Source organism: Ascaphus truei, unplaced genomic scaffold (genome assembly GCF_040206685.1).
Source record: "Ascaphus truei isolate aAscTru1 unplaced genomic scaffold, aAscTru1.hap1 HAP1_SCAFFOLD_1743, whole genome shotgun sequence".
Lineage (NCBI taxonomy): Eukaryota > Metazoa > Chordata > Amphibia > Anura > Ascaphidae > Ascaphus > Ascaphus truei.
In genome coordinates this window covers 1-14,185 of record NW_027454639.1, presented here as the reverse complement: position 1 = coordinate 14,185, position 14,185 = coordinate 1, and the positions used below count along the sequence as shown (strand labels likewise).

The window sequence follows — 14,185 nt, the reverse complement described above, 5'->3', positions numbered from 1 at the left end:
CCCTCTGTCCATTCCCCCTCTCTCTCCCTCCTCTCCCCTCCCTTCACCCTCTCCCTCCCATCCCTTTCCCCTCTCCCCTCCCTTTCCCCTCCCTTCCCCCTCTCCCCTCCCTTCCCCCTCTCCCCTCCCTTCCCCCTCTCCCTCCCCTCTATCTCTCTCCCCTCCCTTCCCCCTCTCCCTCCCATCCCTTCCCCTCTCCCTCCCATCCCTTCCCCCTCTCTCTCCCCTCCCCCTCTCTCTCCCTTCCTCCCCCCTCTCACCCATCCCTTTCCCCTCTCTCTCCCCTCCCTTCCCCCTCTCTCTCCCCTCCCTTCCCCCTCTCCCTCCCATCCCTTCCCCTCTCCCTCCCATCCCTTCCCACTCCCCCCTCCACCCTCTCTCTCCCTTCCTCCTCTCCTCTCTCCCACCTCCTCCTCTCCCCCTCCCCTTCTCTCTGTTCTCTCTGTTCCCCCCTCTCTCCCCTCCTTTCCCCCTCTCTCCCCTCCTTTCCCCCTATCTCCCCTCCTTTCCCCCTCTCTCCCATCCCTTCCCCCTCTGTCCCCTCCCTCCACCCACTCTCTTCCTCCTCTTCTCTCTCCCTCCCCTCCCTCGCTCACCTCCCCCTTTCCCTCCCTCCCTCTACCCCTCTCCCTCCCTCCCCCTACCCCTCCCCCTCTCCCCCCCTCCCTCCCCCTCTCCCCCCCTCCCTCCCCCTCTCCCCCCCTCCCCCTCCTCCCTCCCCCTCCCCCTCTCCCCTCCCCCAGCACTAAGGCGCTTGTTCTGGAACTTTTGGCCGCAGTGTGCCTGGTGAGAGGCGGGCACAAGATCATTCTCTCTGCTTTCAACTACTTCATGGAGGTGAGAACTGGGGAAGGACACACCCTAATACGCAGTGGTATGGGGTATCACTCCCTCTACAAGGCAAAGCTTACCTGGGAACGCGCTTTCCCTTTATCCGTTTGCCCAATTATAGCAGCGCCCTTCATGTAAACAGCCAAGGAGAGAGTTGAGGGTTAATAATGTTACTGCACATGCAACTGCTTACACACAGTCTTATCACTGAAGAGGTTTGGTAACAATTTTTTTTAATATATAATATATATATATAGTGCAGAATAAATGAGTACTTCAGTATTAGGTGATACAATTTTTATTTGGACTAACACGGCTAACACACACACACACACACACACACACACACACACACACACACACACACACACACACACACACACACACACACACACTATATGAATATTTTGACAATGATGTCTCATAAGAGATATAATAACAACAATAATAATAATAATATTATATAGTTTTAGCTACATATAGTTCCATATGGTTACATACTGTACTGTAGTTAGTTACATATCATTACATAGTGACACAGTAGTTACATAGTAATTACATAGTTACATAGTTGTTAAATAGTCACATCGTTGTAGAGTTCCATAGTACAGTAGTTACATAGTTACATACAGTAGTTACGCAGTAGTTACATAGTTACATAGTAGATGAGGTTGAAAATAGACATACGTCCATCAGGTTCAACCTATGTTAAATGTAGACGACAGATACGTTACCCTGTATGTGTAATGACAGTACGGTGGCCCAGAGGAAGAACACACAGCCCCAGTGACAAATTACCCAATGCTGTCTCATAAGGGGAATATATTCCTTCCTGACCCCAGTAATGGCCATCAGCTTTCTCCCTGGGTCACCGTCCCTCCCATGTTAATTATTAGGTATATCCCTGTATATCTTTCCTGTAACCTTTCCTTTCTAACAATGGGTCCAACCTTTCCTTACACATATCTCCTGTATCTGCCCTCAGTCTCCATGGGGAATGAATCCCGCGCTGTAACTGCCCATACTGTAAAGATCCCTTTCCTTACACACATCTCCTGTATCTGCCCTCACAGTCTCCATGTGGAATGAATCCCGCACTGTAACTGCCCTTACTGTAAATAACCCTTTCCTTACACATATCTCCTGTATCTGCCCTCACAGTCTCCATGGGGAATGAATCCCGCACTGTAACTGCCCTTACTGTAAAGATCCCTTTCCTTACACATATCTCCTGTATCTGCCCTCACAGTCTCCATGGGGAATGAATCCCGCGCTGTAACTGCCCTTACTGTAAAGATCCCTTTCCTTACACATATCTCCTGTATCTGCCCTCACAGTCTCCATGGGGAATGAATCCCGCACTGTAACTGCCCTTACTGTAAAGATCCCTTTCCTTACACACATCTCCTGTATCTGCCCTCACAGTCTCCATGTGGAATGAATCCCGCACTGTAACTGCCCTTACTGTAAATAACCCTTTCCTTACACATATCTCCTGTATCTGCCCTCACAGTCTCCATGGGGAATGAATCCCGCACTGTAACTGCCCTTACTGTAAAGATCCCTTTCCTTACACATATCTCCTGTATCTGCCCTCACAGTCTCCATGGGGAATGAATCCCGCGCTGTAACTGCCCTTACTGTAAAGATCCCTTTCCTTACACATATCTCCTGTATCTGCCCTCACAGTCTCCATGGGGAATGAATCCCGCACTGTAACTGCCCTTACTGTAAAGATCCCTTTCCTTACACATATCTCCTGTATCTGCCCTCACAGTCTCCATGGGGAATGAATCCCGCACTGTAACTGCCCTCACTGTAAAGATCCCTTTCCTTACACATATCTCCTGTATCTCCCCTCACAGTCTCCATGGGTAATGAATCCCGCCCTGTAACTGCCCTTACTGTAAAGATCCCTTTCCTTACACATATCTCCTGTATCTGCCCTCACAGTCTCCATGGGGAATGAATCCCGCATTGTAACTGCCCTTACTGTAAAGATCCCTTTCCTTACACATATCTCCTGTATCTTCCCTCACAGTCTCCATGGGGAATGAGTCCCGCATTGTAACTGCCCTTACTGTAAAGAACCCTTTCCTTACACATATCTCCTGTATCTGCCCTCACAGTCTCCATGGGGAATGAATCCCGCATTGTAACTGCCCTTACTGTAAAGATCCCTTTCCTTACACATATCTCCTGTATCTGCCCTCACTGTCTCCATGGGGAATGAATCCCGCACTGTAACTGCCCTTACTGTAAATAACCCTTTCCTTACACATATCTCCTGTATCTGCCCTCACAGTCTCCATGGGGAATGAATCCCGCATTGTAACTGCCCTTACTGTAAAGATCCCTTTCCTTACACATATCTCCTGTATCTGCCCTCACAGTCTCCATGGGGAATGAGTCCCGCATTGTAACTGCCCTTACTGTAAAGAACCCTTTCCTTACACATATCTCCTGTATCTGCCCTCACAGTCTCCATGGGGAATGAATCCCGCACTGTAACTGCCCTTACTGTAAAGATCCCTTTCCTTACACATATCTCCTGTATCTGCCCTCACCATCTCCATGGGGAATGAATCCAGCACTGTAACTGCCCTTACTGTAAAGAACCCTTTCCTGTGTTACTGGGGAAATCTCCGACCTTAAGGGATGGCCCCCGAGTCCTTTGTACTGCCCGTGGGATGACTAGTTCTTGTGAAAGCTCCTTGCATGGACCTTCGTGTTTTCATGTCTCATTCATGTGGTGGTTCTTCTCTGCCATTGGTTGATGAAATAATGGGGGTTTGGGGAGGTATTGGGTGCTAGGGACCCCCTCGCCACAAATCTACCCTGTCTTGGGGTGTCACGCCTCTCTCCTTCTGCAGGTGTGCGGAGAGAGTTCCCGGTTCGAGAAGCTGATGGAATTTTTCCGCACAGAGGATTCAAACATCGACTTCATGGTGAGAGGGGGAAGAGGGTCTCGCAGAGCTAGAGAAGTCTCCCTCTGGGGTCTGAATGGGGGGGGGGGGGGAAGGGCCTCCTGTCCTGTTTGTGCATGTGTATATATATACTATACACTGTATATAACACACAGGTGGCCTGCATGCAGTTCATTAATATCGTGGTACACTCCGTGAAGAATATGAATTTCCGAGTCTTCCTGCAATATGAGTTTTCACTCCTCGGGCTCGACGAATATCTAGAGGTGAGTCCCAGCCCCCCTCTTCTCTCACATCTCCCCCCCCTTTTTCTCACACAGCCACCCTCTTCTAACACACCTCCCCCCTCTTCTAACATATCTCCCCCCTCTTCTAACATATCTCCCCCCTCTTCTAACATATCTCCCCCCTCTTCTCACACATCTCCACCCCTCTTCTCACACAGCCCCCCTCTTCTCAAAGCTCCCCCTTATCATGCCCCCCTCTTCTCACATCCCCCCACCCCCACAGCTCCCTCTCCTCACACATCTCCTCCCTCTTCTCACACAGCCCCCTCTTCTAACACATCTCCCCCCTCTTCTCACAAAGCCCCCCTCTTCTCATAGCTCCCCCTTATCATGCCCCCCCTCTTCTCACATCCCCCCCGCCCCCACAGCTCCCTCTCCTCACACATCTCTCCCCTCTTCTCACACATCCCCCCTCTTCTCACACAGCCCCCCTCCTCTTCTCACACATCTCCCCCCCTCTTGTCACACAGCCCCCCTGTTCTCATAGCTCCCCCTTATCATGCCCCCCTCTTCTCACACAGCCCCCCTCCCACAGCTCCCCCTCTCCTCACTGCCCCCCCCCCTCTTTGTTAGAGCTCCCCCCTCTGCCAGCGGGAGGGTCATTCCCGTACGAGTTTGGGAGCGGGGGCTCGTCTGTAACTCCCCGTCCCGCGTTCCCGCGTTCAGGTCCTGAAACGCACGGAGAGCGAGCGGCTGCAGGTGCAGATCCAGGCCTACGTGGACAACATCTTCGACGTGAACAGCCTACTGGAAGACACGGACACCAAGAACGAGATGCTGGAGCACGTGGAGGAGCTTCAGGGGCACCTGGCTCACGTAGGTATCAGCATGGGGGGGGGGGGGAAGGCAGGAGATGCTCAGTCCAAGGGCACCCCCCCCCTTGTGACCTTGGGCAAGTCAGTTTATCTCTCTGGGCATCAGTCACCAATATTACATTCTACGGTCATCATCCTCCCCAGCCCGTGTCTCCTCCACGTCGCTCCTACACATTCCCTCATCCCATCCTCCCCAGCCCGTGTCTCCCCACTGCTGGGTGAAGCCTCCCCAGTGATCCCCCAGGTCCTGCGGTTACAGCCTCTCTTCTCCACGTCGCTCCCACACATTCCCTCATCCCATCCTCTCCAGTCCGTGTCTCCCCACTGCTGGATGAAGCCTCCCCAGTGATCTCCCAGTTCCTGCGGTTACAGCCTCTCTTCTCCACGTCGCTCCCACACATTCCCTCATCCCATCCTCCCCAGCCCGTGTCTCCCCACTGCTGGATGAAGCCTCCCCAGTGATCTCCCAGGTCCTGCGGTTACAGCCTCTCTCCTCCACGTCACTCCCACACATTCCCTCATCCCATCCTCCCCAGCCCGTGTCTCCCCACTGCTGGGTGAAGCCTCCCCAGTGATCTCCCATGTCCTGCGGTTATAGCCTCTCTTCTCCACGTCGCTCCCACACATTCCCTCATCCCATCCTCTCCAGCCCGTGTCTCCCCACTGCTGGATGAAGTCTCCCCAGTGATCTCCCAGGTCCTGCGGTTACAGCCTCTCTCCTCCACGTCGCTCCCACACATTCCCTCATCCCATCCTCCCCAGCCCGTGTCTCCCCACTGCTGGATGAAGCCTCCCCAGTGATCCCCCGATACTGCGGTTACAGCCTCTCTTCTCCACGTTGCTCCCACACATTCCCTCATCTCATCCTCTCCAGCCCGTGTCTCCCCACTGCTGGATGAAGCCTCTCTAGTGATCTCCCAGGTCCTGCGGTTACAGCCTCTCTTCTCCACGTCACTCCTACACATTCCCTCATCCCATCCTCCCCAGCCCGTGTGTCCCCCACTGCTGGATGAAGCCTCCCCAGTGATCTCCCAGGTCCTGCGGTTACAGCCTCTCTTCTCCACGTCGCTCCCACACATTCCCTCAACCCATCCTCCCCAGCCCGTGTCTCCCCACTGCTGGATGAAGCCTCCCCAGTGATCTCCCAGGTCCTGCGGTTACAGCCTCTCCTCTCCATGTCGCTCCCACACATTCCCTCATCCCATCCTCTCCAGCCCGTGTCTCCCCACTGCTGGATGAAGCCTCCCCAGTGATCCCCCAGGTCCTGCGGTTACAGCCTCTCTTCTCCACGTCGCTCCCGCACATTCCCTCATCCCATCCTCTCCAGCCCGTGTCTCCCCACTGCTGGATGAAGCCTCCCCAGTGATCTCCCAGGTCCTGCGGTTACAGCCTCTCTTCTCCACGTCGCTCCCACACATTCCCTCATCCCATCCTCTCCAGCCCGTGTCTCCCCACTGCTGGATGAAGCCTCCCCAGTGATCCCCCAGGTCCTGCGGTTACAGCCTCTCTTCTCCACGTCGCTCCCGCACATTCCCTCATCCCATCCTCTCCAGCCCGTGTCTCCCCACTGCTGGATGAAGCCTCCCCAGTGATCTCCCAGGTCCTGCGGTTACAGCCTCTCTTCTCCACGTCGCTCCCACACATTCCCTCATCCCATCCTCTCCAGCCCGTGTCTCCCACTGCTGGATGAAGCCTCCCCAGTGATCTATATATATGTATATCTTTATATAATATTTCATCATTCATCTTCAGCCTGTATCTCCCCACTGCTGGATGAAGCCTCCCTAATGATCTCGTGAGATATATATATATATATACACGATACCATATGCATGAGATCAGGAGACAGCCCTCAGGTTGTAAAGGTATAAAGATTGTATTATAAGGCACAATAAAGTTTATTGTGCCTCGTTTTGCCGTATAATACAATGTTTATACCTTTACACCCTGAGGACTGTCTCCTGATCTCATGCATATGGTATCGTATTTTTTTATTCATTTATCTCTGGGATATGCACCTACATGCTGATGCTTTCCTTTGCAGTGCCGGCGGCAACATGATATATATATATATATATATATATCTTATACTATATTAGTGAAAGCACTGTATGTTTGCCTGCCTGCCTGCCTGGATGTCCGGTGTTCCTAGGGGAAATCTGATTGGTCCCTTGGCCCGCCCCCGCACACCTCTCATTGGCCTGAGGCGGAGTGACGGGCCAAAGGACACACAGGGACACACACACAGGGACACACACACAGGGACACACACACACACAGGGACACACACACAGGGACACACACACACACAGGGACACACACACACACACACACAGGGACACACACACACAATGACAGACAGACACACACACACACACACACACACACACACACACACACACACACTGTTACATACATTAGCGGGGCTCACAGTTAGCAGCACCCGCGCGCACCTCCTCCTCTCCCCGTGTCTCCCGCGCTTTCACCCCGACCCCCCCCTCCCCCGGCGCAGCTACATTCAGCGGGACACACACACACACTATTATTACCCCTTCAGCGCCCCCCCCCCCCCCCCACCCAGTGTCAGCGGCCGTGCGAAACCCCCCCTCTATATCTCCCACCTCTCCCCCCCCCACACATATACATGCCCCCCCCTCCCCGGCGGGGGAACAGCCAGTGGCCAGGCAGGCTGCCTCGCGGCGCCGAGTGCCCAAGATGGTGGCGCCCGGGACACAGCGGGGGAGCGGCCACAACACGCTGCCTCCCGCCTCAGATCCACGTGGGACCTGCCGGACGGGTGAGTGAGCGGCCTTCACCACCCCTCACCCCCCATCACCTCCCCTCACCCCCTTTCACCTCCCCTCACTCCACTTCTCCCTTCCACCCCCCTTCACCTCCCCATTTACCTCCCCCCCCTCACCTCCCCATTTACCTCCCCCCCTCCACCCCCCCTTCACCTCCCCTCCACCCCCCCCTTCACCTCCCCTCCACCCCCCCCCCTTCACCTCCCTTCCACCCCCCCCCTTCACCTCCCTTCCACTCCCCCCCCTTCACCCCCCTTCACCTCCCCTCCAACCCCCCACCTTCACCTCCCCTCACCCCCCCTTCACCCCCCCTCCACCCCCCTTCACCCCCCCTTCCCACCGCCTCCCCCCCCCTTCCCACCGCCTCCCACCCCCCGCCTTCCCACCACCTCACCCCTCCCCCCTTCCCCCCCCCTTTCCACCACCTCCCCCCCTTCCAATCACCTCCCCCCCCCTTCCCACCACCTCCCCCCCCTTCCCACCACCTCCCCCCCTTCCCACCACCTCCACCTCCCCCCCTTCCCACCACCTTCCCCCTCCTCCCCCTTCCCCCTCCTCCCCTTCCCACCACATCCCCCCTTCTCTCCCTTTCCACCACCTTCCCCCTCCTCCTCCTTCCCACCACCTCCCCCCTTCCCACCACCTCCCCCCTTCTCCCCCTTCCCACCACCTCCCCCCTTCTCCCCCTTTCCACCACCTCCCCCCTCCTCCCCCTTCCCACCACTTCTCCCCTCCCCCCCCTTTCCCCCCCCCCCGCTCCCCTTCCCCCCCCCCCGCTCCCCTTCCCCCCCCCTCCGCTCCCCTTCACCCCCCCTCCGCTCCCCTTTCCACCCCCCCCTCCGCTCCTCTTCCCCCCCCCCTCCACCTCTTTTTACCCTTTCCCCTCCCACACTTCCACCCCCTCCTCTAACCCTTCCCCCCCTCCTCTAACCCTTCCCCCCCCTCCCTTCCCCCCCCTCCTCTAACCCTTCCCCCCCCTCCTCTAACCCTTCCCCCCCCCCCTCCTCTAACCCTTCCCCCCCCTGATCTAACCCTTCCCCCCCCCTCCTCTAACCCTTCCCCCCCCCCTCTCCTCTAACCCTTCCCCCCTCCTCCACCCCTTGCCCCCCTCCTCCACCCCTTGCCCCCCTCCTCCACCCCTTGCCCCCCTCCTCCACCCCCTCCTCCTCTTCCCGCCGCCCTTCGCCTTCATGCCCGCCTTACCGCCTCCCCACCCCCGCCTTTCACCCGCCCTTACTCCGGCCGCCTCTGCCTTTCACCCACCGCCTCACAGCCGCTGCACGCACTCAACAGACACCCGCTACACTCGACACATACCTGCCGCCACACACACCTGCTGCCTCCCGCCCCTACCCCCTGACATCACTGACCCACCGCCTCACACCCTAGCAGGACCCCCACTCACAGACAGCACTCACAACCCACGCGCCAGCCGCCGCCTCACACCCTTGCAGGACCCCCACTCACAGACAGCACTCACAACCCACGCGCCACCCGCCACCCGCCGCCTCACACCCTAGCAGGACCCCCACTCACAGACAGCACTCACAACCCACGCGCCACCCGCCGCCTCACACCCTAGCAGGACACACGACTCAGATTTTTACATCACTTATGGCACCAAAATATACATTGTACTGTGGTGTGGTTACAATAAACCATTTTTATACAACATCGTATTACATTTTCTTCCATCTTTCTTTTCAATATTATTATCCAACCTTTACAACAAACAGTCACCTATTGTTCCACGATTTATAAATAATACTACCTATTACGCATTTACATCCCGGGCAACGCCGGGTCTCTCAGCTAGTATATATATATATCTTAGTATGTAGTATATCTTAACTTAGTATGGTAAACCAATCATAGCCGGTATAACCAGCCCCACACTGAGGAGACCCATTAAGGTCGAAACAGCTGTCTGTGGATGGGTTTACTGGCTGTGCATCTTAACCCTGGCTGTGCTCAAAGCTGTGACCATGCAGCAAGCTTAAGTTTATAGGGAACCATGTTTATGGTTTTGAAGCAAAAGGTGGCACTGTGTGCTCATTTGCATGTCGTTTCCAGAATCCCTTGCTGCAGTGGAAGTGCTGTGTGCTGGGTGATAATGGTGAAACATGGGGTACAGCCGGGGATGAGAGGGCTGGGGAGTTTGGCGTTGCAACATTACCAGACATGCAGGGGGGATGGACTCCAGTATCTCAGGTCGGACATGCAGGGGGGATGGACTCCAGTATCTCAGGTCGGACATGCAGGGGGGGTGGACTCCAGGTGGACTCCAGTATCTCAGGCCGGACATGCAGTGGGGAGTGGCGGATGGACACCAGGCGGTCTTTGAAGTGTTTCTCATGCTGTTAACCCCCTTCCACGTTGGCTTTATGGACAGGGGCAGTGGAGGCATATTGGGGGAGACGCCTTGGGTGGCGACTCTGGTGTTATGTCCCAGAGAACTAGAAGACGTGGAAGACCATGTCTACCTCGGCCGGCGAGTAACAATGGGTGGGGAACCTTTTGAATGAGATCAGTAGGAGAAGGAAGACGGGAGGGATGCGTTGGGAAGACACAAGACAATATTACAAGGGAATCTTCCACTGTGACTCAAGAGGGACATGTCCGAAGCGTGCATCCTGCCCGCGCTCACGTATGGATGTGACGCTTGGACCTTAAATGCGAAGATAATTCACAAACTTCAGACAACACAAAGAAATATGGAGAGATGCATGCTGGGTATTATCTGAAGAGACGGGAAAAGAATGAATGGGTTCGAAACCAAACACAAGTCTTTGACATCATCATACGGGGGAAGAAAATGAAATGGCGGAGAGCCGGAGATATCACAAGAAAAACGACCGTTGTTGGACAATGATGGAACCCGACTGGATTCAAAGAGAGATTAAAATACCAAGACGCCGACCCAAAGTAAGATGGGAGGATGGGATGAGGGAATGTGTGGGAGCGACGTGGAGAAGAGAGGCTGTAACCGCAGGACCTGGGGGATCACTGGGGAGGCTTCATCCAGCAGTGGGGAGACACGGGCTGGAGAGGATGGGATGAGGGAGTGTGTGGGAGCGACATGGAGAAGAGGCTGTAACCGCAGGACCTGGGGATCACTGGGGAGGCTTCATCCAGCAGTGGGGAGACACAGGCTGGAGAGGATGGGATGAGGGAATGTGTGGGAGCGACGTGGAGAAGAGAGGCTGTAACCGCAGGACCTGGGGGATCACTGGGGAGGCTTCATCCAGCAGTGGGGAGACACGGGCTGGAGAGGATGGGATGAGGGAGTGTGTGGGAGCGACATGGAGAAGAGGCTGTAACCGCAGGACCTGGGGGATCACTGGGGAGGCTTCATCCAGCAGTGGGGAGACACAGGCTGGAGAGGATGGGATGAGGGAATGTGTGGGAGCGACGTGGAGAAGAGAGGCTGTAACCGCAGGACCTGGGGGATCACTGGGGAGGCTTCATCCAGCAGTGGGGAGACACAGGCTGGGGAGGATGGGATGAGGGAATGTGTGGGAGCGACGTGTAGAAGAGATGCTGCAACCGCAGCACCTGGGAGATCACTGAGGAGGCTTCATCCAGCAGTGGGGAGACACAGGCTGGGGAGGATAGGATGAGGGAATGTGTGGGAGCGACGTGTAGAAGAGATGCTGCAACCGCAGCACCTGGGAGATCACTGAGGAGGCTTCATCCAGCAGTGGGGAGACACAGGCTGGAGAGGATGGGATGAGGGAATGTGTGGGAGCGACGTGGAGAAGAGAGGCTGTAACCGCAGGACCTGGGGGATCACTGGGGAGGCTTCATCCAGCAGTGGGGAGACACAGGCTGGGGAGGATGGGATGAGGGAATGTGTGGGAGCGACGTGTAGAAGAGATGCTGCAACCGCAGCACCTGGGAGATCACTGAGGAGGCTTCATCCAGCAGTGGGGAGACACAGGCTGGGGAGGATGGGATGAGGGAATGTGTGGGAGAGACGTGGAGGAGAGAGGCTGTAACCGCAGGACCTGGGAGATCACTGGGGAGGCTTCATCCAGCAGTGGGAGACACGGGATGAAGATGATGATGATAATGATGTAAATAATTATCAGGGGGCGATGAGTAGCGTTGTGTTGGGTGTGTGACCCTCTGACTCCCCACAGCTGTCAGAGAAGCTAGAGAACACGGAGAATGATTACATGAGGCGGGTCGCGGAGCTGGAGAAACAGCTGGACCAGGCTCGTCGGGGAGCTGACCCCGCTGAGGGTGAGCGCTTTCAGTATGGATCTGTGCGTGTGTAAATATACACATATGTGCGTATATTTTATGTATGTGCCAGTGTATACAGTGTGTCATGTTCTATCCGTGTCCCCAGGAGCAGCGCGTGTCACACCCCCCGCGGGTCACGCAGCAGAGCGTTACCCAGAATCCCGTGCGGCGGCCAGGGCCAGGAGACCGGGAGTTAATCTGGATGGAGCCGGCAGGGGACACCTGCACGGAGGACACGCCTGTGCCAGGCGTCACCACGGGGTCACCTCCTGCCACCTGCACAGGTGCCCACCGCGCAGACCATTGCGCGGCCCCGGGGGGGAAGAGGGGAAAGGGAGAGACGCTCTGCGGGTTCCTAACGCTGTCCTCTTTTTGCAGCTGCGCCAACCCCTTCCTCGCAGCCGCCCTCTGCCGAGAACATCCCCCCCAGGCAGGAGACGCCTACACCTCCCGCCCCCCCTCCTCTGCTGCCCGGGTCGGAGGTCACCGTGCCTGACTCGGGAACTGGACCAGCTGAAATTAATTGCCCACCAATACTGGGGGATTTAGGACCTCCCCCTCCTCCTCCCCCCCTTCCTGGGGCTTCAGAACCACCCCCACCTCCACCCCTTCCTGGGGCTCCTGGACCTCCCCCTCCTCCCCCCCTTCCCGGAGCAGGAGGCGCTCCCCCACCTCCTCCCCCTCCCCTTCCTGGGGGTTCGGGACCCCCCACCTCCTCCCCCTCCACCCGGATCTGCCCCGCCGCCGCCTCCTCCTCCCCCGGGCTCCGGATCTGCCCCCCCGCCTCCTCCAGGAGGCAGATCGGCTGCGGCTTCCAACTCAGGTGAGGCCAAGGTCTCCGGGCCCTGCCGGCTGCTCGTTGTAAAGCTGGCCAATCAGGGGGCTCCGTTCAGTAAAGCACACGGGCTTTGTGAGACGGAGAGCGCTGATTGGCTCAGTGTATCCGTGCACACTTTGGAGCGTTCCATTCCATCACTTCTCACGGGGGGGGGGGGGGGGGTCTGCTTCAATGTCAAACACTCTGGCTCTCTGGCTCTGCCCCTCTCACACTCGCGCTCTCTCTCTGCCCTGCACTCCTCTCTGACCTTTTCTCACTCACACTGCCCCTCTCTCTCTGCCCCCTCAATCTATTCTCCTCTCCCTCCCACTCTCACGCCCCTGCCCTCTCTGCCCCTTTCACTCACACTGCCCCTCACAGCCCCTCTCTCTCCTCTCTCACACCCCCTCTCTCTCCTTCTCACACCCCCTCTCTCTCCTTCTCACACCCCCTCTCTCTCCTTCTCACACCCCCTCTCTCTCCCTCTCACACCCCCCTCTCTCTCCTTCTCACACCCCCTCCCTCCTTCTCACACCCTCTCTCTCCCTCTCACACCCCTCTCTCTCCCTCTCACACCCCTCTCTCCCTCTCACACCCCTCTCTCTCCCTCTGACACACCCCCTCTCTTCCCTCACACCCCCTCTCTCCCTCACACCCCCTCTCTCTCCCTCACACCCCCTCTCTCTCTCTCACCACCCCCTCTCTCTCCCTCACCCACCCCCTCTCTCTCCCTCACCCACCCCCTCTCTCTCCCTCTCACACACCCCTCTCTCCCTCTCACACCCCCTCTCTCCCTCTCACACCCCTCTCTACCTCTCACCACCCCTCTCTCTCCCTCTCACACACCCCCTCTCTCCCTCTCACACCCTCTCTCTCTCCCTCTCACACCCCTCCCCTCTCCCACCCACTCTCCGCCTCCCTCTCACTCACACTGCCCCTCTCACACTCACTCCCTCTCCCTCTCTCTCCCCCCTCACTCACACTCCGTCCCCCTCTCTCACTCACACTCCCCCCTCTCTCTCCCTCTCTCCCTCACACTGCCCCTCTCTCACTCCCTCTCCTTCTCACTCACACTCAGTCTCCCACTCACTCTCCGCCAGGCATGAGTATAAAGAAGCCCGTGCAGACCCGGCTGCGCATGCAGGTGCTGAACTGGGTGGCGCTGAAACCGGCGCAGATCAGCGGCACCGTCTTCACGGAGATCAACGACGAGAAAGTCCTGCAGGTGACAGAGGGGAGCAGGGCTGTGGGGGGGGGGGGGCGCGCAGCAGGTATTGGGGTACAGGAGAGAGAGGATGTAGGGGGAGCAGGGGTGTGGGGGGGGGGGGGGCCGCAGCAGGTATTGGGGTACAGGAGAGAGAGGATGTAGGGGAGCAGGTCTGTGCTGCAGTGTAGTATGAGTGCAGGGGGAGCTGTGTTGCAGTTTTGGGGTGCAGGGGTATATGGGGGTGTCAGG

At 57.0% G+C, this 14,185-nt stretch overlaps 1 protein-coding gene across 1 annotated transcript in view; it reads left to right on the top strand.

Moving 5' to 3' along the window:
- The window catches only part of LOC142476819 (formin-like protein 1), a 58,939-nt gene extending 46,226 nt beyond the window's left edge, over positions 1–12,713 (top strand). The window contains exons 9-15 of the mRNA XM_075581964.1: positions 744–837; positions 3,705–3,779; positions 3,914–4,024; positions 4,712–4,861; positions 11,807–11,909; positions 12,019–12,196; positions 12,291–12,713. Of these exons, the coding sequence (XP_075438079.1) occupies positions 744–837; positions 3,705–3,779; positions 3,914–4,024; positions 4,712–4,861; positions 11,807–11,909; positions 12,019–12,196; positions 12,291–12,408 (829 nt within the window). The 3' untranslated portion in view covers positions 12,409–12,713. The remainder of the gene's footprint in view (positions 1–743; positions 838–3,704; positions 3,780–3,913; positions 4,025–4,711; positions 4,862–11,806; positions 11,910–12,018; positions 12,197–12,290) is intronic.
- The last annotated feature ends 1,472 nt before the right edge of the window (positions 12,714–14,185 follow it).